We start from the raw sequence: 25,949 nt of genomic DNA on the forward strand, positions 1-25,949 counted from the left end.
AGTAGCAATACTCAGATAAAATAGACTTTAAAATAAAGAATGATACAAGACACAAGGAAGGACACTACACAGTGCTCAAGGGATCAATCCAACAAGAAGATATAACAATTATAAATATATATGCACCCAACATAGGAGCACCTCAATACGTAAGGAAACTGCTAACAGCTATAAAATTGGAAATCAACATTAACACAACAATAGTGGGGGACTTTAACACCTCACTTACACCAATGGACAGATCATCCAAAATGAAAATCAATAAGGAAACAGAAGCTTTAAATGATACAATAGACCAGATAGCTTTAATTGATATTTATAGGACATTCCACCCAAAAACAGCAGATTACACTTTCCTCTCAAGTGCGCATGGAACAGTCTCCAGGATAGAGCACATCTTGGGTCACAAATCAAGCCTCAGTAAATTTAAGAAAACTGAAATCATATCAAGCATCTTTTCTGACCACAATGCTATGAGATTAGAATTGAATTACAGGGAAAAAAATGTAAAAAACACAAACACATGGAGGCTAAACAATACGTTACTAAATAACCAAGAGATCACTGAGGAAATCGAAGAGGAAATCAAAAAGTACCTAGAGACAAATGACAATGAAAACATGATGATCCAAAACCTACGGGATGCAGCAAAAGCAGTTCTAAGAGGAAACTTTATAGCTATAAAAGCCTACCTCAAGAAACAAGAAAAATCTCAAATAAACAAACTAACCTTACACCTAAAGGAACTAGAGAAAGAACAAACAAAACCCAAAGTTAGCATAAGGAAAGAAACCATAAAGATCAGAGGAGAAATAAATGAAATAGAAACAAAGAAAAAAATGGCAAAGATCAATAAAACTAAAAGCTGGTTCTTTGAGAAGATAAACAAAATTGATAAACGCCAGACTCATCAAGAAAAAGAGGGAGAGGACTCAAATCAATAAAATTAGAAATGAAAAAGGAGAAGTTACAACAGACACCACAGAAATACAAAGCATCCTAAGAGACTACTACAAGCAACTCTATGCCAATAAAATGGACAACCTGGAAGAAATGGACATATTCTTAGAAAGGGATAACATTCCCAGACTGACCCAGGAAGAAATAGAAAATATAAACAGACTAATCACAAGTAATGAAATTGAAACTGTGATTAAAAATCTTCCAACAGGGGCTTCCCTGGTGGTGCAGTGGTTGAGAGTCCGCCTGCGGATGCAAGGGATGCAGGTTCATACTCCGGTCCGGGGAGTTCCCACATGCCGCGGAGCGGCTGGGCCCGTGAGCCATGGCCACTGAGCCTGCGCATCCACAGCCTGTGCTCCGCAACGGGAGAGGCCACAATAGTGAGAGGCCCGCATACTGAAAAAAAAAAAAATCTTCCAGCAAACAAAAGTCCAGGACCAGATGGCTTCACAGGTGAATTCTATCAAACATTTAGGGAAGAGCTAACACTCATCCTTCTCAAACTCTTCCAAACAATTGCAGAGGAAGGAACACTCCCAAACTCACTCTATGAGGCCACCATCACCCTGATACCAAAACCAGACAAAGATACTACAAAAAAAGAAAAATACAGATGAATATCACTGATGAATTTAGACGCAAAAATCCTCAACAAAATACTACCAAACAGAATCCAACAACACATTAAAAGGATCATACACCATGATCAAATGGGATTTATCCCAGGGATGCAAGGATTTTCAATATATGCAAATCAATCAATGTGATACACATATTAACAAACTGAAGAATAAAAACCATATAATCGGGCTTCCCTGGTGGCGCAGTGGTTGGGAGTCCGCCTGCCGATGCAGGGGTACGCGGGTTCGTGCCCTGGTCCGGGAGGATCCCGCGTGCCGCGGAGCGGCTGGGCCCATGAGCCATGGCCGCTGGGCCTGTGCGTCCGGAGCCTGTGCTCTGCGGCGGGAGGGGCCACAGCAGCGGGAGGCCCGCATCCCCCCCGCAAAAAAAAAAAAAAAAAAAAACATATAATCATCTCAGTAGATGCAGAAAAAGCTTTTGACAAAATTCAACACCCGTTTATGATAAAAACTCTCCAGAAAGTGGGCATAGAAGGAACATGCCTTCCTCAACATAATAAAGGGCACATACGATACACCCACAGCACATCATTCTCAATGGTGAAAAACTGAAACCATTTCCTCTAAGATCAGGAACAAGACAAGGATGTCCACTCTCACTACTATTATTCCACATAGTTTTGGAAGTCCTAGCCATGGCAATCAGAGAAGAAAAAGAAATAAAACGAATACAAATTGGAAAAGAAGAAGTAAAACTGTCACTGCTTGCAGATGACAGGATACTGTACATAGAGAATCCTAAAAAATGCCACTAGAAAACTACTAGAGCTAATCAATGAATTTGGCAAAGTTGCAGGATACAAGATTAATGCACAGAAATCTCTTGCATTCCTATACACTAATGATGAAAAATCTGAAAGAGAAATTAAGGAAACACTCCCATTTACCAGTGCAACAAAAAGAATAACGTACCTAGGAATAAACCTACCTAAGGAGACCAAAGACCTGTATGCAGAATACTATAAGACACTGATGAAAGAAATTAAAGATGATACAAACAGATGGAGAGATATACCATGTTCTTGGATTGGAAGAACCAACATTGTGAAAATGACTATACTACCCAAAGGAATCTACAAATTCAATGCAATCCCTATCAAATTACCAATGGCATTTTTTACGGAACTAGAACCAAAAATCTTAAAATTTGTATGGAGACACAAAAGACCCCGAATAGCCAAAGCAGTCTTGAGGGAAAAAAATGGACCAGGAGGAATCAGGCTCCCTGACTTCAGACTATACTACAAAGCTACAGTAATCAAGACAATATGGTACTGGCACAAAAACAGAAATATAGATCAATGGAACAGGATAGAAAGCCCAGAGATAAACCCATGTACCTATGGTCAACTAATCTATGACAAAGGAGGGAAGGATATACAATGGAGAAAACACAGTCTCTTCAATAAGTGGTGCTGGGAAAACTGGACAGCCACATGTAAAAGAATGAAATTAGAATACTCCCTAACACCACACACAAAAATAAACTCAAAATGGATTCAAGACCTAAATGTAAGACTGGGCACTCTAAAACTCTTAGAGGAAAACACAGGAAGAACACTCTTTGACATACATCACAGCAAGATGTTTTTTGATCCACCTCCTACAGTAATGAAAATAAAAACAAAAATAAACAAATGGGACCTAATGAAACTTCAAAGCTTTTGCACAGCAAAGGAAACCATAAACAAGACCAAAAGACAACCCTCAGAATGGGAGAAAATATTTGCAAACGAATCAATGGACAAAGGATTAATCTCCAAAATATATAAACAGCTCATGCAGCTCAATATTAACTAAACCAACAACCCAATCCAAAAATGGGCAGAAGACCTAAACAGACATTTTTCCAAAGAAGACATACAGATGGCCAAGAAGCACATGAAAAGCTACTCAACATTGCTAATTATTTGAGAAATGCAAATCAAAACTACAATGAGGTATCACCTCACACCAGCTAGAATGGGCATCATCAGAAAATCTACAAACAACAAATGCTGGCAAGGGTGTGGAGAAAAGGGAACCCTCTTGCACTGTTGGTGGGAATGTCAATTGATACAGCCACTATGGAGAACAGTATGGAGGTTCCTTAAAAAACTAAAAACAGAATTACCATTATGATCCAGCAATCCCTACTGGGCATATACCCAGAGAAAACCATAATTTAAAAAGACACATGCACCCCAGTGTTCACTGCAGCACTATTTACAATAGCCAGGTCATGGAAGCAACCTAAATGCCCATTGACAGACGAATGGATAAAGAAGTTGTGGTACATATATACAATGGAATATTACTCAGCCATAAAAAGGAATGAAACTGGGTCATTTGTTGAGACGTGGATGGATCTACAGACTGTCATACAGAGTGAAGTAAGTCAGAAAGAGAAAAACAAATATCGCATATTAACACATGTATTTGGAACCTAGAAAAATGGTACAGATGAACCTGTTTGCAGGACAGAAGTTGAGAAACAGATGTAGAGAACAAACGTATGGACACCAAGGGGGGAAAGCCACAGGGGGGTGGGGATGGTGGTGTGATGAAATGCGCAATTGGGACTGACATGTATACACTGATGTGTATAAAACTGATGACTAATAAGAACCTGCTGTATAAGAAAATAAAATTCAAAAAATAAAAAACTAATACTAAACCTTTGGGTTATTTGTATGGAAGTATGTTAATATAAATGTTTCAGACATTACATGAAATTCCTAAAAATCTTATATGTTCTGGTATATGTTATAAGTCATAATTCTAATTATTATTTTAAAATGTACATCTCAGAAATAACTAAATTTCCTTGTCAACTTTGTTATTATGAACTTTCATCAAATCTTTAACTTAGTGGTCATTTTTAAGTCTTTTGTCATTTACTGATAGTTCTGGGTGTACTGTGATGCTTCTGCAAAAATATTCCTATAAAAGGGTTTCATCTTCAAGGAATTCATGGATAAGACTCTGACAAGTACAGGTTTCTGGTTACTGACTACACTGCTGAACTGAATGAATAAGTATTTTCAGAACTCTAATGGAAAACTAATGAATTCATAAAAATACTAACGAAAGATCAAGATGAAAAAAATTAATTTACATGGGACTGAGTGAACTGATGAGGATGATTATAATTTTTGTGACTTTCTGTTTGAATAAGAAAAAATAATAAAAAAGAAAGAAAATACGGACACTTTTACACCAAAGATAGCAAACTGGTGGAATATAATTTTTAAAAAAAAGAAAGAAGTGTGGGACAATTAGAAAAGCTATAACATGTCCGTAATGGATATTCCAGAAGGAGAAGAATGGAAGAGAGGAAATATTTGAAGTAATAACGGCCAAAAATTTTACAAAATTAATGACAGACACCAAACCACAGATCCAGGAAATTCAGGGAACACCAGGCAGGATAAATACCCCCAAAAATCTATACTTAAGTATACCATATGGAAGCTACAGAAAATCAAAGAGAAAACTTTGAAAGAAGCCAGAGGGGAGAAAATACCTTACCTATAGACAAAGAAAGTTAAGGATTGCATCAGATTTCTCTCCAGAAACAATGCAAGCAAGAATAAAGTAAAGTGAAATATTTAAAGTGTTGAAAGAAAAAACCCACCAACCTAGCAATCTTTAACCTGCAAAATTATCCTTCAGAAGAGAAGGAGAAATAAAGACTTTCTCAGACAAAAATTGAAGGAATTTATCTCCAGTAGATTTGCCTTCCAAGAAATGTAAAAAGAAGTTCTTCAGAAAGAAGGAAAATGATGTAGGTCAGGAATTCAGATCTACATAAAGAAAGAGCTCCAGAGAAGAAATAAGTGAAGATAAAATAAAATCTCTTTTCATTATCTTAATTGATCTAATAGATAACAGTTTGTTCAAAATAATAATGGTAACAATGTATTTGGTGACTAGAGTTTACAGACAAGTGAAATAAATGACAGTGATGTTATAAGGGATGGGGGGAGAACTGGGAATACTCCATTATAAGCTACCTACACTACCCATGATGTGATACAGTTTCTTGAAAGTGGACTTGTATTAGTTTCAAATGTGTATTACAAATCCTGGGGCAACCACTAAAATTTTTTAAAAGAAGTATAATTGATACACTAATAGAAGAGAGAAAATGAATGTTATGTCAGTACTTGTTTCTTTGTATACTAATTAACTCCTTGGCCTTCCTTACTTGTAGTATATTAGATGTGTCTCTTGGAGCTCTATGTATTTCAGGTTTTGGCTCCTCCAGTTGCTCTATCTTTTTGATGTTCAAGTTTTGGCAAGATGGTGAATAAGTTCAACAAACAAACAGAAAAAGCTGCCCACAATAATGAAAGAACTGATCCAGCAACCACATTGGATAAAGACCTGGAAGTGTGACAGAATTTTTATAACCCTTGCCTCACCAGGAACATATAAGTGTGTACTAGTTGATATAACAACTCTGAGCAGGAGAGTCTGATAATACTAGTAATAAAAATATATCGCCAGTATCTAGAACAACACATGGCATACAGCAAATACACATTATTTATTGAATGAATAAATGAACTGATGTTAAAAGGAAGAACATTTGATACCTGCTGAGAAGCAATATTTTTAAAATATTATTTGTCAACTTGCTTTAACAACCATCTCACAAATAAAATGAAGTCTCCAGTATTGGTTTGCATTTCTGAAATCTAACTTTGCAGAAGTATTTAAGAGTATGCCTGGAAAAGATCTTACATCTGGCACATTAAAAGGTGTTGAGGCCGGGTGTCTACGTCTTTAAACACAAAACGCTCATTTGTGAAAAAACACTTTGAAAGCTTTCTAGATACATACGCAGATTTAGGCAGCCTTACCCCATGACTAAAGCCAATTTCGTAGAAACTTAATATAACTTTTTCAAAATATCAAGGGATGATGGTGAATCAAAAGGAACGAAGTGAGCAAATCTGCCCCTAATTTTAATTTCACATAGTTTGGCACTTGAGAAAAAGAACAGTGAATACTAAACTATTCTTTCTACAAAAGCCAGAAGAGACAAGTGGGACAGGTCTTCTCTGACAACTCCTCTCCCCTATATTACTTATTAGGTACACTGTTTCCTATATTCTCTTACGATACTCAAGTCATTTCTACTACAGGGCTTATTGAAAATGTCTGTTCACTTATCTCTCTCCCCAACCACACTGATTTCCTTAAGAGAATTTAGCAAAAGAAATACTTGGCACATATAAGTGCTTGATGTGTTTGCTGAATAAATAGATAATGCAAGGTACCCTAAATATTTTCTTTGACTATGTTCACAGAAATCTTTGGTATGATGGGGGATAGCTGAGGAAGACTGAGCTAATTTCTCTCACTGTGTACTAGTCAACAATGTTTGATTTTGGTTTTTCCTTTAGCCTCACTAACATTTATTTACTTTTCAATGTATCAACATAGCTTACCTAGAGAAAAAGTTTAACTTAGACAACCATGAAAATACTGGTTTGACTTTGGACCCATACTGAAGTTCATATTAAGTCCTATTTGGCCATGGCATGCTTCCTACATACAGCATTATTTTGCTAAAACCAATCAAATTGAAATGGCTTTCTATTCCAAAGATGCCTGGGAAAATTCTTTACCTCTCCAGGCTGGCATTCCAACATTTAAAATTCCAAACAATCAATGATTTTCTTGCTCGTTGAATAATAATACATAGTTGTAAATCAACATTTAATGACAACCAATGTATGGTAGGGGTATGAAGTGATTCTAAAGAAAAATAAGATATGACTGACATTCTTTTTCAGTTTTTACAAAAATAATGCATAGATTCTTGTCACGGTGACATATATATATCAACCGAAATTAAGATTAATTTTAGGACCAAAAGGCAATAGAAATGTGATGACTTACAGAGCTTTTAGCTGGATGAAATAAAGCAGTACAGGTTTCTGGTAACTGACTATACTGCTGAACTGAATGAATAAGCATTTTCAGAACTCTAATGGAAAACTGATGAATTCATAAAAGCGCTAACAAAAGATCAAGATAAAAAAATTAATTACATGGAACTGAGTGAACTGATGAGGATGATTATAATTTTTGTGACTTTCTGTTTGAATTAAAAAAAAAATCGTACAAGGACTCAGAGGCAAAAAATATACAAATCAATTTTCACTGCAAAGTAAAGGAGCTGTTACAGGGAAAAAAAAAAAGAAAGAAATCTTATAAAGCAGAATGTGATTTCAGAATAAATCTATTTAATTTAATATGCATAACTGTGGGATATAGTTGCTTGTTTTGTCTTTCCTTAACATTAGAATGTTAAGAATGAAAAACTGGGAATGGAAGTATAATATATTATAAAACTGACTAATACAACAAGCTAAACCACTAAAGTATAACATGTATTTAACAGTTATTGAAAACTTCTTATGTGTTAGGGACCATTCAAAACCACGTGGATGGGTTTCTTCCATTTTGTTCTTTCACCTGCAACAAAAAGATGAAAGCTTTGGCTTCCCTGGTGGCACAGTGGTTGAGAGTCCGCCTGCCGATGCAGGGGACACGGGTTTGTGCCCCGGTCCGGGAAGATCCGACATGCCGCGGAGCGGCTGGGCCCATGAGCCATGGCCGCTGAGCCTGCGCGTCCGGAGCCTGTGCTCCGCAACGGGAGAGGCCACAACAGTGAGAGGCCCGCGTACCGCAAAAAAAAAAAAAAGATGAAAGCTTTCATTCTTGTTAACTACCAGCTAAATCTTAATGTGAATTATTTAGAAACCACAGATAAATTGAATGCATTCAACAAACATTTACTGAGTGTTTCCTAGGAGTCAGGCTCTGGGGACACAGCAGTAAACCAAATTAGACAAAACTCCTCGCTCTCATAGAGTTTACATTGTATTTACAGGAGACATAATAAATAAGAATAAGTAAATTAAACAACATGTTATAAGGTGACAAGCAGCTCTACAATAAAGCAGAGAAAGGAGAGAAAGCCAGCCAGTGTGGGGTGGGAGGGGTGGGGGGTTGCAATTTAAAACAGAATGATACAGGGCAAACTTCACTGAGAAGGTGACAAGTGAGTAAAGACTTGGAGGAGACAGAAAGGGCGAGAGAAAGGCCTGGAGGTTCAAGAGAACAGCAAAAGCGAAGAATCCAAGGTGCGAATATGTCTGAAGTGCATAAGAAATAGCAAGATTTGGAATTCCCAGGGAATTCTACTGCATTCACACAAATTTCCTATTTGTTTATAATTCAAATGTCACAAAATATCATTAAACTATTCCGTATGTTTAAGGAAGTCATCATGTTTGGGGAACTAGGAAAATGCATAGTTTTCAAACAAAATCATCTACTTCTCCGTAACTGTTTTACCACAGTTGTTAGGGCCCTGCTTATCTTCGTGGCCACATGTTTAACATTCAGCCTAGATCTTAGAGTTATTGTGATTTCTATTTTCACCATTATACCAAAAGCTGCATTTATAAGATGTCTGAACTCAGAATGGACTACAGATGCCACGTTATTTGCACTTGACATATTTGGACAACATTCCTTTAAATCAGAGAGGAATGAAGCCCACTGATTAAGAGCATGGGCTCTGGAGCCAGACTGTCTGGATTTGAATCTCAGCCCTGTCACCTTCCAGTTGGGTAGCTATAGAAATTTACTCAATCTCTCTGTGCCTCTGTTTTCTTATCAGAAAAATGGGGATAAATGATTGTAAGAATAGGGCTGTTTTGAGGATTAAAAGAATGTAAAAGTAGTGGGAATTCCCTGGTGGTCCAGTGGTTAGGACTCTGTACTTCCACTGCAGGGGGCAACAGGTTCAATCCCTGGTCAGGGTACTAAGATCCAGCATGCAGACAAAAAAAAAAAAAAAAAAATGTTAAAGCACTGAGAACAGAGGCTGGAATATACCCTAAAAATATATTAGCTGTTGTTGTTATTATTTTTATTAATAATGATGGAAGACATCTGGTGGTTTTCTTGATGTGTCATAACCAAAATAAGATGAAATTATGATTCCTTAATTTTTAATCTTTGTTCTCTCTCAATGGCACCAGTAAAAGTCATTCTTTAACTTTTGAAGATTCTAGTCCATGATAATATTTGAATGCATATCAAGTATTCATCCTTGGGACTTCCCTGGTGGTCCAGTGGTTAAGAATCCACCTTCCAATGCAGGGGACACAGGTTCGATCCCTGGTTGGGAAACTAAGATCCCACATGCCATGGGGCAACTAAGCCCGTGCGCCTCAACTAGAGAGCCCATGTGCCACAAACTACAGAGCTCATGCCCTCTGGAGCCCGCGCAACATAGCTAGAGAGAAGCCCGCGCGCCTCAACGCAAGATCCCACATGTCAAAGAGGATCCTGCGTGCTGCGACCAAGACCCGACGCGGCCAAAAATAAAATTAAGTATTTTTAAAGTATTCATTCTTATATTTAAATAGATAGTTTTAAATATCAACAAAACAAACGATGCTTTCAAATCAAGTTACCTTCTGATCATTTCTAAGTTAGAAGAAAATATGCCTTTTAAAAAAAAATTTTATTGGAGTATAGTTGATTTATAATGTGTTAATTTCAAAATATGCCTTTTAATACCTAATATTTTTGAATGTTCAGTAGTATGTAAAAGGTATATTAAAAGCAAATTCTTTTGTATTTTATAACATTTAGGAGAAAAATATAAACAAGTGATAAACAGAGGAGCAGAGTAGCTATTCCGGGGAAATTCACAAAGCATAAACTATCCCGAAAAATGTATATTTATATTAAAAGTTTCCTTTTAGCCTCAAAGTGTTCTCTCTGTCTATATACATAGCCCTTTACCAGAAATATATCAGATCATTTTGAGTTAGAATGCCAGTATCCTGTCATTAAAAGCAGTTTAAAATGAATTAACATAAAATTGCATCAAATTGAATTGAAAAGTGAAAGTTACTGTATTCAATTACAACATTATTGAGCTTTTACTATTCCAAGCACTTTACGCGGACTGTAAATTTCCTTTACCATAAAAATAATAAAATATTTTAGTCTCTAACACTAAATGATATTTTACTAATCTTTAAAAAACTTTTTCACTTACATTTTTCATCTATAAAAACTTTACTAACAATTTCTTTTTATTGTGGTAAAAAACACCTAACATTAAATTTACTATCTTAACCATTTTTAATTGAACAGTTCAATAAGTTAAGTATATGCACAGTGCTATGCAACAGATCTCTAGAAACTTTTTAATCTTGCAAAACACTATAAGCTTTAGACACTAATTCCTCCTCTCCTCTTTCCCCAGCCCTTGGCATCCTCCTTTCCACTTTCTGTTCCTATGATCTTGACTACTTTAGATACTTCATATGAAGAGACTCAAACACTAACAACTTCCTATGGGCAACATTTTATTTAGGTATGTTTTGCTGAAAGCGAAGATTTAGTGCCTAGCATTTTAACCTGGACAAGAAATGTTTTCTAAAATAAACTGAACAGAAATTAATTTTGCCTGGAAAATCAACCCTGTGTATATGTGGGCTGGGGCGGGGGCTGAGATAAGAGAGAGGAAGGGGCTATCATGCTGGGCCTGCTGCTGGGTCACTTGTTTCACTGCACTTGCCCTCATTCTAGGTATTTCCAAAGACCACCTCTAGGGAATTCCCTGGCGGTCCAGTGGTTAGGACTTGGCGCTTTCACTGCCAGGGCCCAGGTTCAGTCCCTGGTCGGGGAACTAAGATCCTGCACAGCGTGCCCCCAAAAAAATAATAATAAAGAATTGTAGTAGAAAATCTGGGGTGTGAAACCTTTCAAAGCAATTTTAAAAAGAACAAAAAACAAACAAAAAACAAAGTCCATCTCTACCATACAAATTCTCCAGGGTCACTTTTATCACAAATACCATTAAAATGAACTAAGTGTTTTAATTATTCTCTTGCATTAACTTGTAGCATCTCTTTATATACTCCCTGTGCACACATGATTTTCAACAGTTGTAAATTCTACTATAGATCTGGAGTAATCCAAATGTAGAGTAATCCAGAGTTTAGTTAGTAAACCTAAAAATGGTTAGACTTATTAGTTGTTTATATCCTTAGCCATTTGTAACCAGAAAACAACATAAATGCTTGCAGGTTAAATCATAAGAAGTATGGGACATAAATAAGGCTAAACTTTTACCTCCTATGCGTAAAAATCCTTTTACCCTTGAAATGCATATAAAATACTAAAGTGTGTCCAGAAACAATGAACAAATACAAATCACTCTATGGATGTTTTGCTCAGCTATAGAGAGTTGTTAGTTTTACACTATAAAGCCATAGGGAGTGGAAACACTATTTCTTTATGGAATTTAAAACAAATTTCAGGTAATCATCCAATATACTTTTCCTTAAAGTTATATACAATCTTCAGATACAACATCTCTGAGGTGTAAGATTTCACCTCAGTCCTCATTCAATAACCATTTTTGAGCACCTCTTACGTATTACGACAGGTATTATAAAGGAAAAGAAAAAAAGACCCAGTCCTTGACCTCCAGTATTTCCAAGACTTAATGCTAACTCAGATGAATAAACGTAATCACAACTCAGTGTGATACATGCCATGAGGATATATCCATGCTAAGGAACCATCTAGGAAGCCTCTATTATCTAGACTAGGATAGTCTACAGATTTAAGCTGATTTACAGAAGACAAGCAAGAATGAAATAATCAAAAGCACTGAGGCAAGAAGGAGCATTATGTACAAAGACAGAGGTGTGACAGACAGGTACACGTACAGGCAACTAAAACTAGCTCTTCATGAATTGTACAAAGGATACACGGAGGGTGGCAGGTGGCAAGAGAGAAAGACCAAGTGCGAGGACCACATCAGAAAGGGATTTATATGTGGAGGGTGAAAAGAGTTAATAAAGGGGTAAAGATAAGTGCATGAAGACTTATTACTATGACACCAAAGTTACCAGAGGGTTCTATACGGTGATAAAGATAGAAAGTGGTCAAGGTCTAGGGAAGGTGGGTTACAGTGATGCAAATGGAGTCAGGGCATGGATCAAGGATATAAGAGAGGAAATGTCGGACAGTTTTAGTAATGGACCTGTCCTTGAGTTAAATGCACAGGAAAACACTGGGGGGGTCAAAGAAGATACTCAAGAAGAGGAAATTATTTGTCTCTGCTTTGGGATATAATCAGATGGGATATAACGAATTACTCAAGAAGGAATTATCTGTCTCTTTTTCAGGGTATAATCAGATGGTGCTGATATAGATGTTTTAAAAACAGAGAGAGAGAGAAAGTCAAGAACTGGTCTAGTTGATTAGCATAAATGGCTTATGTAAGCCCAAGTCTCATTTTTAATCTTCACACAGTTAATTCAACAGGTTTTAGTTCTCTGTACCATTTTTTATTGTGAAAGTAATTCTTACCATGAACTTGCTTTGAAGCTTACTATACGATTTAATAGGCAGCACAGAGAAAATAATGCAATGCAAATAAAAAACCTTTTGTGAAATTTTTTTCTCTTGAATGAATCCCTTTGCCAACTGTCTCTTGAGCGCCTGCTAAAATAATCTTTGGGCAGCAAGGAAAAGCTAAAGTCTATGCAAAACAAAGCAGTTTAAAACATTGAATGAGCTTATTCCTCTGGGTCAAGTATAATTATATGATGTGATCAACATTTTCAACTGACTCACTAAGTTTTAGGCTACAGATCAGCCCTGAATTGTGAACCAATATACAGCTTCTTTAGTACTTCAATAAAATCCTAAAGTTGGAACACTTCAGAGAGTGTTTAATTATAATCCACCCTCTCACTTAAGACAGAAATCTACATACTAAAGCGCATCTGCCCACGCACTTTTCAAAGCCAAGGTTTTACATATCCCATGTTCCTGAGATGTGGGCTTTGTAGTCGGGTTTCTAAACTTCGTGAGCTGAGAGTCAGATCCAAACTACGGTGAACTCACTGACATAAGAAATTCATCCTGTGAGCCCTCTGAAGAAATGGACTGTGAACCTATCCCAGGCGACCCCACTCCAACCTGTGCTCAGAATGATTAAGTCTTTTTTCCATTTGAATTTCTACAGTCCCTATCTCACCATATTGGCTAACAATAAATTTAACAGCGGCTTGTTTTGTTTCCTATGCACAAATGTGGCAGTCTTTACACATATACTGCAGGACGTGGTATTATTTTGACTGAAGATATGAAAAATAAATGAGTCACCATCTGTGGATACCACAAAGAAAAACAGTCTGAAGAATTAATCACTACATCATGGTTAAATTAAAATTGTGGCATGCTATGGTAATTCTGGCTTGCTTTATAATTTGTGAAATAAAAGAAACAGTCAAGCGATGGAAAATTGAGTTAGCCAGAATGTAACCATCTTGGCAATACGAATGATTATTTTGTTCTTATGTCTTGATTAGGGCAAATTTTACACAAATTTTGTTACAGCTTTAAATAACAGAACTTTGAAATCTATCAGCTCAAAAAGTAACTACTACCTGCTTACATTGAATGTAGTTATTATTTTATGTAACATACCAACCTCAGCACTTATTTTTAGTCCCTCAAGAAACAGTCTATTCATGAGACCTGAGAAAATCAGGTATTCATCACTCACAACATCTTTATGGCTCTCCTTCCACATGAAAATGATGCTAGTAACTCATCAAAAGTAAGGCATGTTTAACATTTAATTTTCTAGTAACAGAAAAGATTTGTGCCAATTCACTCATACTCTCTTGTGTGGCCTCCCTTTGAGTGTAGTTCAATTCGGTTCAACAAGTATTTATCGTATATCTGTTCTGTGCCAGGCATTGATATAGGAACTTGCTCATAAAAGGAACAAACTAGATCCCTGTCCTTGGGGAACATACATTCTAATGGGTGAGACACACAATAAGCAAAAAATGTAATAAATGAATTATACACAATGGTATCATCTCTGTAAATAATATAAAGTTATATCGTAAGAAAAAGTCGAGCAAAGCAAGTGTATCAGGAGAGCCAGGGGTGGTGGGAAGGTGGGGCTGTTTCAGTATCATCTGGGGGAATCAGGATAAGCTCAGAAGAAGGTAAGATTTCAACAAATACTGAAAAACCAAGTTGACCAAGTAGATTTCAGGGTAGAGGAGGGAGCAGATTTCAGAGAAAGAGAAGAGCAAGAACAAATTGGGAAAAATATACCCTGAGAGTCCAGTGACAGGGAAGGCAGGGCAGAGAGTGGCAGAGGAAGCCAGGGAGGTGAGGACGGGCCAGCACAAGGGCTCTGGCTTCTACTAACTGAAATGTTCTGACCATCAGCAATAACATTAGGTCCAGATACGACATTCACTGCAAATTAGATTCCACATTTCCTAGTAGAACAAAAAAGTCCCTTTAATTTCTGACCTTACCCCAACCAACTTTCTGACTTTGCTTCCTTAATTCCTCTTTTCCTTTCAGCATCTTTAATTTCCAATAATAAAATTATCTCTCTCTCGTTCAAATACGGTTACACTATTTCCCCAACAAACCCAGCCATACAGATAGTTTCTAAAAATAAAACCTAAACTGCTTTCATATGTGCATACCTGCTTTATCTTTGTTTATAAATACATATAAACTAAGGAGGGCACGAAAGAAGGTTATAACAAAGGACCTTGTTTTGACCCAAAAGGAATCGCTACTGGTAGTGGTTTTTTGCTTTTGTTTTTAGATTAATCTATGAATACAACTAAGGAAATCTACAGTGAGTCTCCTTTTTTAATATTGCCAAGGAGCAGATATATTCATTCATTTTCTCTAATTTATTACATATGGTGATAGAGACGGAAAACAACAAGAAACACAAGCTTTTAAGAAATTGGGCTTCACTAAGCTAAATGAAAGTCAGGAGAATAGGCAAAGAAGAAAATGAGGAAGCATGGTATAAAAACTGTCAAAACAGAATGATTATCTTTAATAAATACAGTAATTTAGCTTTAATAAACTCAGATAAAATATAAGGGATGCCTCTGTATAGCTCTCAATGTTTGCTGATTCAAAGAGAAAAAGAGAGGTAACAATGGATACAACAGGAATTTATTAAAATACTTTGCTTCTTTAGAGAAAATTTAAAATCTAAAACATACATGTCTCTCTGTAATTAAAATTCAAACCTTTAGTTTACTACAGGCAGAGCCACTTTATTTGGAAAATTGTATGATTCTCTAGTTTATGTTAGGAAATCACCTTTCCTTCGGATATGTGTAGTTTGATGACGGTTAGCTTCAACGTTTAAGTAATGCTTTCAACGGGAGTTATTTTATTCTCACTATGTAGTATAGCATAACGTGGGACAGTGAGAAATAAAGTAATCTCTTGATAATAAAGTGCTTTTTCTGACAAAACTCACATTCAAGTAAGGAAAATAGGGCACAATAAAGTAATACATACATAAGACTCATACAAACAGAACAAAATCAGTGTAAAAAATTTACACCCATATTAAAGGAATGCTGGAATTAATACAATTAGAATTAATGATTAGAATAAACTAGGATTAGGAAAGCAAAGCATCTGAAAGAAAAGAGTTGTAAACTATGTTCAGAAAGATAATAAATTTCACTTGCTCCTCCAAGTCAAACTGGTTCCACCAAGGCTGGACGGGAATACGGCAAAGATGCAAAACTAACATTAAAATACTAAGGTATATATCCACCTTAAATCTTTTAGGGAATATAAATGTATTTATATTCACACACACACACACAAAACGTATACCTATAGATTTTTAATACTTACATGACCTATCTTTTTCATTCACTTGAAAAAAAAAAGTAGAGAGAAAGTTATAAACAGAAATAGCTGGCATTCCAAGAAAAATATGGCTATAGTTAAAGTGTGAATCTGATCTTTCTTTGGATGGAAAAATGGAAAAAAAATCTAGTCATAAATTAGATTTGAGTCATGTTCCTTAGTAACATGGTTGCTGATTTTTCTCATATTGAAAGACATTCTTTCCACTTGATTTCTTTTTCAAATGGTTTACATCACCTTTGGACCACAAGGAAGAATAGCAGTGGTGTCCCATAGAGTCATATGTTTTTATTACATTTCTTATGAAAACCAAAGTAAATTATGCTGCCCAAAGTGACAGGTGGAATCCAAAGGGACTCACAGATTTATAGATAAAATCATCTAAGCTATAAATATACACATTTTTCTAAAACAAGGAGCAGGCATAAAAGGCAATGACTGGAATATGTGGAAGAAGGCAGCACAGAGAGTCAGCCATGAAATTAACTGCAGCAGAAATGGCAGAAAGAAGTACAGCAGGACAATAAAAAGGCCCCTTCCCTACGGGGCAGCCAAAGATTTAACGCAGAATGGTGGAGAAAGTATTGAACTGCAGCCCTGTGTAAGGATGAAGAGCGCATTAACTTACACATCTGATGACATCTTTAGAAAGAGAGGATATTATAATGATAATAAAAATATATTTAGTAAATCTGGCCATGATAATCGGGGGCTATATATCTTATACCTTTGAAATCTGATATGTGACCTTTGACCAAATTAATAACTTCTCTAAACAGTCTGGTCTGTCTCAGGCACATAGTCAAGGCTTTAGTTCAATGCTGAATCAGTAAAGAAAGCGTCGTTGTATGAAAACACCACTACCACACCTTGTGGCAAATGGCAGATGGAATGGCTTCAAACTAGAATTATTTCTCTTAAGGGTTACGTGACACAGCATAATAAAATTTGTGATGGCAGCCAAGGTTGAGGTCTAAATATAATAATCATCCTTGTTGCCATTCTTAGTGCTTCCAAGGGATTTTTAATTTTAATCATTTAAAGAGGGAAAGGAAAATATTAAGTACAGTCATTGCTGAATAGTTTCTATTACTTTCATAAAAAAATTTAATACTAGCTTTTTAAAGCTCACTTGAGGTACTGCCTGTTTTCTCATTCAGTTAATAACTATCGATGAAATTCTGATATAAAGAATTTTAGACAGCAAAGCTGAAGCTGCCACTACTTTTCTTATTAACTTTCAGAAGCAACTGATTCTGGAAAACAAAGGCTACTACAAGAAGTACAAGCGCAGAAACAAACACAAACATTTAAGGAGGCCTACAAGTAGTGATTTTAATATACACTTGGCAGTATGTAAGGATTATAAGAGTTTTAATATTTCCTGAAATTAAATCACATGAAAAGAAGGAATTATTTAAAATACCAGAGTTCTGCCATTCATACCTATCATTTTAAGCTATATAAACAAAACAAATCAAATTCAATCATTCATCTGACAAATATTTACTGAGTACTTATCACACGCTGGATAATATTTTAGAAACCAGCAATAGGGTAGCGAAGGAGAGAGTAAACTCCCGCTCTCATGAAACTTACAGTATAAGGACGTAGGCAGAACATAAAGAAATATATATATGTCAGATACTGATAAATGCAGAGAAGAAGAAAAATGAGTTGGGGGTAAAATTGTAAATAAGTTGCTCAAGGAAGACCTCATTGAGAAAGAGATATTTGAGGAAACTGTATTTCATTTTATTTTATTATTATTATTTTTTGCCACGCCATGAGATCTTAGTTCCTTGACCACGGATCAAACTCAGGCCCCCGGCAGTGAAAGCGCCGAGTTCTACCCACTGGACTGCCAGGGAACTCCCTTGAGGAATTTTAAATATCTCTTGAAAGGAGGAGAGAGCTAGCCATGTGGAAAACTGGGCAAGGTGAGGGTGGGAGAATTCCAAGGAGAAGAAATGACAAGCCCTGAGGCATTAGCACGCCTGGCTTTAATTAGAAAAATAGCAAACAAGGAATCAGATGGTTCAGGGCCTTTTTTTGCTACGGCAAGGACTTATTTTTATTCTGCATGAAATGATAAGCCCTTGCAGGGTTCTGAGCAGAGAAACTACCTAACGTACATTCATTTTAGCTTCTGTGTTGAGAACAGACTAAAGGGCAACAAGGGAGGAACAGCTCAAACTAGTCGGGAGACTGTTACCAACAATCAGGGAGAAGAGGTTCAGATAAGGGAAGTAACAATACAGACAAGGAGCAATGGCTAGCTTCTGGATACATTTTGAAGTTAAAGCTAACAAGTTTTGCAAGTAGCATGGTACAGAGTGATAACGCCAGTGATTTTCATCTCAGGAACAGGAAGAATGGGCTGTCACTTACTGGGTGGGAAAGACTGCAGCAGGAGCGGGGTGGGGTGGGTGGGAGGTCGGGAGTCCAGCTCCCCACGGGCTCCATAAGGCTCTTTCTTTCTAGTGCAGATCTGTATCACGGAGGAAGCAGACTATGATCCTGGAGTTCAGAGGAGAGGTACAGGCTCCAAACACAGATTTCGGAGTCACAGATATAAAGATCAATGACCAGAGGAGGTCACCAAGTAACGAGGAAAGCTCCAAGCCCTGGAGTACGGTAAAGTATAGAGGTCAAGGGAATGAAAAGAAAGAAGCCAAGGGAAGTGTGAAGGAGCAACCAGTGAGGTAGAAGGAAAGCGAGGAGGGTGTGCTATTCTGGAAGCAGAGGGAAGAAAATCATGTACTAAAAATGTTCAGTGAACATATCCGGGCATAGAAATTATTTCTTATTCAGGATTATTTTCTTAACCTATATTCTCAGATGTAGAATTACTAGGACCAACTGGTAAAATCGTTGAAAAGGCAAATACTAGGGAAACAGACCTGTGGTACTCCATTGGAGCTGCTACTTAGTATCCAGGCTAATCAATCAATACTTTCTGAATTCAGTTTTCCACTGTTAATGAATTTACCTAACTATAATCAAAGAGCTCCTATTAATTTTCAACAAAAGTACCATGACTAAAAAGTATCATGACTTTGACAACGGACTTCATAGAAGAGGTAACTGGTATCTATAACACTCATCTGATTTATATAAATTAAGTCACTATTATTCTCAGTCCAATTTCCTGTTTCCTTCATTGCATTCACTATGAATTTCATTCTTTCATTTGCTTATATTTTCTTGTCTATTATCTGTCTCCTCTAATAGAGAAGCTATGTGAAAGGCAGGGATTATTTTTGTCCGACTCAGCCCCATATCCCCAGCACCAAACACAGTGCCTGGCTTTCAACAAATGAATGAATGAATCAAAACAATGAGAAATTAAAAACAGATTGACACGACATTCTTACTGGAGAGATCTAGCTCCTGTTAGGGCACAGTTGCCTGGGGCAACTCAATGCTTTGCTCCAATGGCCAATGTTTCCAAAGCAAAAATACTATGCAGAGGCTAGCATCTGTCTATCATCTGACTTATAACAGAATATCAGGAATATGGTCCACCCTACAGATTCTAGCACCTGCCTTTATTACAAACCGTAAAACTTTTTTTCTGCTCAGTTTTCATCTTAATCTAAATATCACGGTGTTATGGCTCTCAGATCCCCCACTGTTGCCCAGGGGTTGCCTCAGCTACAGAGAACACTACACCATAGGTCACGCTCTTTCTCAGGGTGACACACATCCAATGACTAACTGATGTAGGAATAGAAAGGCTTGGCTATCTCAGCCCAACTGGGGCCAATTCTGAAAAGCCACTGTAGTTGCAGAGTTCCCCGTGGGGCCAGAGGAAGGTGTCTTGTGCTGCGTCCCAGCTCAGTTTTTCCCTGTGCCCATTCCTGCCGCCTGGGTACCCCTTCCACAGGGTAGGGCACTTCTTATAAACCTCTGAATAGTAAAGGTCGTTTCAAAATATGTTTCCCAGGTAACCTAATCTGTGACAGATGGTACCAGGAGTGGTCTGAGAAAGCAGGTGATCAGATGGGGCTTTGGAGCTAGGTCACTAGTTGCCTGGCTGGCAAAGAGGAGCCCAACCCCAGTGGAACACAGAGAACCCCTGGCACAAGGTGGTTATCCACCTGTTAAAGCTCCCACCAGAGGTAGGCTGGGATGGTATACCAGCAGAAGGGGAACAGTTTAGCCAGAATGAAGTTTGAGAAACATAGGAGAAATAAAAACTATAAGGACAATGGAAAAAGAATATAAAAAGCTAAGGGCAATATATGTATAACTGATTTACTTTGCTGTACACCTGAAACTAACAGAACATTGTAAATCAACTATACCCCAATAGAATTTAAAAAAAAAAAAAAGAATGCATTTGTAAATTTGAAGAAAAAAAAAAAGCTAAGGGCAAGTAACCACCAACAAGAAAGCCAGAGGAACTCTCTGGTAGATACAAAAATGCTCTCAGATCTTGCAGCTTTTGGGCAAAGAAAGGTAATGGCCAGGAACAGGGATTAATCGTCAGAGTAGTCAAAAACTCCCTAACTTCCAGGCACAGAAGATGTGCCAAGTCAGGATTCTGACTGGAAAAGAACAGGATCCTGCCACATGGGATGAGATGTCTTGTTTGATGCCTCCCAAAATCCTGAATTCCCAGATTCCCCAGAACTTTCTGAACCCACAAAAGTGGCCTGCCCCTTCTTTTTTCAGGATGATGTAGGTAGAGGCTTCTCTCCCATAAGACCACCTGTGCCTCTGCAACCCCCCATCTGTCCACCGTCACCTCCTCTCCAGAAACTTTGGCCTATACAACTAGGGTTATATCACAATATAACCCACCTGGGATGTAAGACGCCTGATAAAGGAAAAAGAAAGAGGCTATTTATTTGAGAAAGGAACTGCAAGATCTAGCAAGTTTACATTAGCAAGGAGAGTACATCTAAGATTAAATTCTGAGGGTGTTTAATCAAAGGGGCTGGAATTTAAGATGAGATAAGGGAGGGTTTATTGATTTGAGGGCACTGTGCTGAGATGCAAGATTTACAACCAGCAAGAATCTCAGGAGACAGTACAAACTGGCTACTAGGATGGTTCCTAAAAACAGGGGCCAAGTAACAGCTCATGTAATGCTGAAATGCTAAGAATGCGGGGGCAGATGGCAGAAGAGGGGAGTACAGGCTCAGAGAGTGCATTCTGGGGTGCACATGCTACATAAGGCCAGAACCCCATTGGATGGTGATGTTGCCTGGGAAGGTCCAGAAAACACACCACTTACCAAAGCCATGAGGAATGTATTAGTGAGAAGACATCTACATTACTAGGTTCTGCGTGGTGGCTCTCTTCTGAAGGTCAGAAGTGACAGAGGAAAGGTTTTTATGGAACCCGGCTCATTAACAGCAATGGGGATAATAGAACCAGATGAGGACCGGAAGCCACCAGAAGCCAGGTAGATACAATCATCCTGAGAGTGGCAAGGTTGGTGTGCAGGGGGTGCTGACCCACAGTTATTGACCTAATTCATGGAGTATGGCATCCCTAGAGACAAAATAAGAAGCTAATGAGGCTACTATTCAATAGGTACATTCAAAAGAAATCAAAGACGTATGACCACAAAGCTGAGGGTAGCTGCCCCAACGAAGTCCCAATCACATGCTCGGTTTCCAAACCTTCGCTAATTTTTGGACTCACTGATGGAAGAAGTCTAGTCTCCAGAAGGGAGGATCTTGCAACACATGGCCAGAATACAAGACAGGGCTTTCCTGGTGGCACAGTGGTTGGGAGTCCACCTGCCGATGCAGGGGACACGGGTTCGTGCCCCGGTCCGGGAAGATCCCACATGCCGCAGAGCGGCTGGGCCCGTGAGCCATGGCCTCTGAGCCTGCGCGTCCGGAGCCTGTGCTCCACAGCGGGAGAGGCCACAACAGTGAGAGGCCAGTGTACCGCAAAAAAAAAAAAAAAGACTACAAGATAATAATTCCCCCAATCCTTCCCCAAACGGACCTATAGCCCTTTATTCAAGCCACTGTGCACTGGGGACAGGGAATACCCAAACATTTTGAGGGCACAGAGTTGACAGTGATACCAGGAGACCTGAAGCATCAATATGCTGTCCCTCCACGTTAGAAGCGTATGGAGGCCCGTAATTAATGGTGCCCTGGCCAATGTCTAGTTCATACTGGATCCACTGGGACCACAGACCCAGGCGGTGGTGATTTCCACAGTCCCCAAATATAGAACCAGGATAGACATATACTTGGCGACTGCCACAACACCCGTATCAAATCTTTGGCCTATGAGGTAAGATATGTAATTGTAGAGAAAGCCAAGAGGAAGAAGTTGCAACTGCCCCATCCCAACCCTGACAAGATAGTAAATTATAAAACCAACATAATGTTGCTCGGGGAGTGGGGAATGGAAATTAGTTTTTCCTTAAGGGTCTAAATAGCATGCAGGGGTGGTCCCAAGGCTGTTGGCCGGTCGACGTTGCAGCTCAACTTCTCTTTTATCCACTTCTTTTTCTGTCCCCTCCCCCTCCAAAGGGGTTGATTCCAAGCATACTCCTTAATATCTCCATCTCAGAACCAGATTCCTGGCTAAGCCAACTTGTAACAGGCATTTTCCACCTTGAATGTAAGTTATATTTCCTTTTTAAATGATCTTGGGCTTATCTTCAGGACTACTCCCCAATTTAATTTGGTAGTACTAGGTTTCATTACTAGAAAACTTTTCCCAAAGTAGTGTCCTGCCAGGAAGTGTCTTTGAAAAGTCTGTGGGATTTTTCTCTGGGAAGAGCCCAGAAGTATAATTCCTGATTTATAGGTGGTCTCTGCATTTTAAATTATTGTTGACTCTTGTCAAACCCCATTTCCTTATTATAGATCGTAGGTAACCTCTCAATTCAACATTTAAAAAAAAACAACAACAGCTTTTCTGATTCTAGACTGACACAGCTTATTCAAAATTAGCTTTTCATCTGGAAAGCTTTTCCTTGATTATGGAAATATTCATTTTAGTTAACAGCATTTAAGTATATAGGCCATACACGCTAAGCTCATAACTTGTTTTAACAGCTTCTTTGTGAGTATATTTAAGTTATTGATATAAAGATAGATTTTATTTACACAAACAGAAAATAAAAACAAATATGTTGCGAATTTCCTTTTCTTTCATATAGCCTTGCAGTATTCTCTATACAATCTCTTGATTAATGTTGCTACCTACAAAGTTACACACAATTTCAAAAACTTACATAAATTTTACAGGGTAAGGAATTTAAACATGAAAAACTACTATCAATTAACTGTACCATGAAATCTTGAACTGAAACTGTAGAGTTTCTCAACTATTTCTATGAGTAAGTGTAGTTTATTATAAGTTTAAGTTAATAATAACAATAAATAAATCAGTAGTAGTCCATACTAATGGCAAAAAAGTAGTCCATACTAATTGGCAAATATACTCTGCACAAAATCTCGGGTAATAAGAGATTCAAAATATTCTAAATACTGTGCAAGCTGATGAAAGCATTTTCGGCTGTTGAATTCAACTTCTTAAAATTAAACCTTGTAATAAAAAAAAAACAAGAAGTATGTCTATAGTTACAACTGATTCTAGTGATGAGTTCATTTCTATGAAAAACCAAAGCAACATATGTGTTTTTAAATAGGACATGGTTTCTGTGGCTATACAGAAACAAATGGGATGGCTGTCAGTGTGACAAAATTCTCTCAGAACTTATTACTAAATTATGGCAGAAGTCTCTATCTTGAAGGAAAAAAAACTGGATAATTTTACAGTAGCCCTGGGTCCACAATTAAATGCTACCTAGACCAGGTGAAATATTGTACTGCATCTTAACCAAATACAGTCGATTTAATCAGAGATTCATGGATCTTGCTCCATTCTGGACCCTGTGGATTGTACTAACTCATGCTCACTTCTTCCTCTGCTTCTCCTACCGCAAGAGTCAGATTCACCCACAAAGATGACGGAAGACCAGATTTTACCAGCAGCCAGAAACAAAGTACAGACTGCCAGTAACCATGAAAAGGCTTGCCCAGGTAATTTAGTCACTAGCCACTGCCTCATTCACCATAATCATGCCTCCCGAACAACAGAATCTGAAGATTCTTGTAAGAAAAAAGTATCTTCAGGGATAGAAACAGAGACAACTTTTGGCGGGGGAGACACATGAGATTATCATTTGGCCAGCAACAGTTATGAGGAGATATATATATTTCATTCAAATCACTTCTAGTTGTTAAACATACTGCACCATACTTGGATATTTTTACAGTTTATTATGTTAGGTTATCTTTAAGTTTTTGAAATTTAACTTAAAAATAGATAAAATAAAGATTATACGTACTTGGAAGAAACTGCCTCCATGAATTCATCCAAGAAATCATCATATTCAGGACCTCTCACTCTTCTCTGCCGGAGTCCAATGTACAATGGATCTTTAAGTAACTCCTATTTATAAAAAAAGTTACCGTAAGTATAGAAATAACTAAAAGCAAGTCATTTACTCTTTCTGAGTGAACCTCAGTTTTCTCATCTGTACAAAAAGGATAGAAATGGAAATAAAATCTAGCTATACTGATTCAGAATTAACCTACAGAGTTATTATTTAGTATTATATATAATATAGCTACAGTGCTTATAAATAAGAATATGAAATATAATTACTAAACATTTAAAAGATTCTTATGTTTTTACTGTTATTCTTATGTCTTATTCTAGAGGAGAGAAAAGGTATTAAAATCTCTCAGTTGTGTAAAATTCAAAAGGCAAAGCTCATCACATAGAAAAACAATACTGAGATTTGAAGTATCATATTAGCTTAGGAAATGGAAAGACAGCAATTCCTTTCTTAGATTTTTTCTAAAACTGATACACACACACACACACACACATATATATATATACACATATATCAGGCAACACTACTCTGTTTAAGCTTTAGAATAGGTAATTTTTTAATAAAATCAGTTTTTAATTGAGGTATAATTTATATACAGTAATATGCACCCATTTATAACAAAAGCTCCCAGTAAACTAGGAATAGAAAGGAAATTCCTCAAACTAATAAAGGGCATCTGTGAAAAACCCACAACAAACAACATATTTAACAGTGAAAGACTGAATGCTATTCCCCTAAAACTGAAAACAAGACAAGGATATCTAGTCTCATCACTTCTATTCAACACTATGCATACTAGAGATCCTAGCCATTAAAATTAGGCAAGAAAAAGAAAAAAACAGGAATAAGGATTGGAAAGGAAGAAGTAAACTGTTTCTATTTGTACACACATGACCATGTACATGGGAAATGCTAAGGAATCTATCAAAAAATTCACTAGAAATAATACATGAATTTAACATGATTGTAGGATATAAGGTCAATTTACACAAATCAAATGTATATCTATATACTAGCAATGAATAGTTGAAATGAAATAAAATATACAACTCCACTTACAACAGCATTCCAGAACATAAAATTCATAGGGACAAATTTAACGAAACATGTGGAAGGCCTATATACTGGAAAGCACAAAATACTGCTGAAAGAAATTACAAAGACAAACTTTTTACAGCCTG

The 25,949-nt window shown here is 37.2% G+C and overlaps 1 protein-coding gene across 3 annotated transcripts in view; it reads right to left on the reverse strand.

Moving 5' to 3' along the window:
- The window catches only part of ME1 (malic enzyme 1), a 198,006-nt gene that overhangs the window by 75,141 nt on the left and 96,916 nt on the right, over positions 1 to 25,949 (reverse strand). For all 3 annotated transcript variants that reach the window (XM_073789391.1, XM_019929370.3, XM_073789392.1), the window contains exon 6: positions 24,715 to 24,818. In XM_073789391.1, the coding sequence (XP_073645492.1) occupies positions 24,715 to 24,818 (104 nt within the window). The remainder of the gene's footprint in view (positions 1 to 24,714; positions 24,819 to 25,949) is intronic.

The sequence above is a fragment of the Tursiops truncatus genome, chromosome 12, assembly GCF_011762595.2.
Source record: "Tursiops truncatus isolate mTurTru1 chromosome 12, mTurTru1.mat.Y, whole genome shotgun sequence".
NCBI lineage: Eukaryota > Metazoa > Chordata > Mammalia > Artiodactyla > Delphinidae > Tursiops > Tursiops truncatus.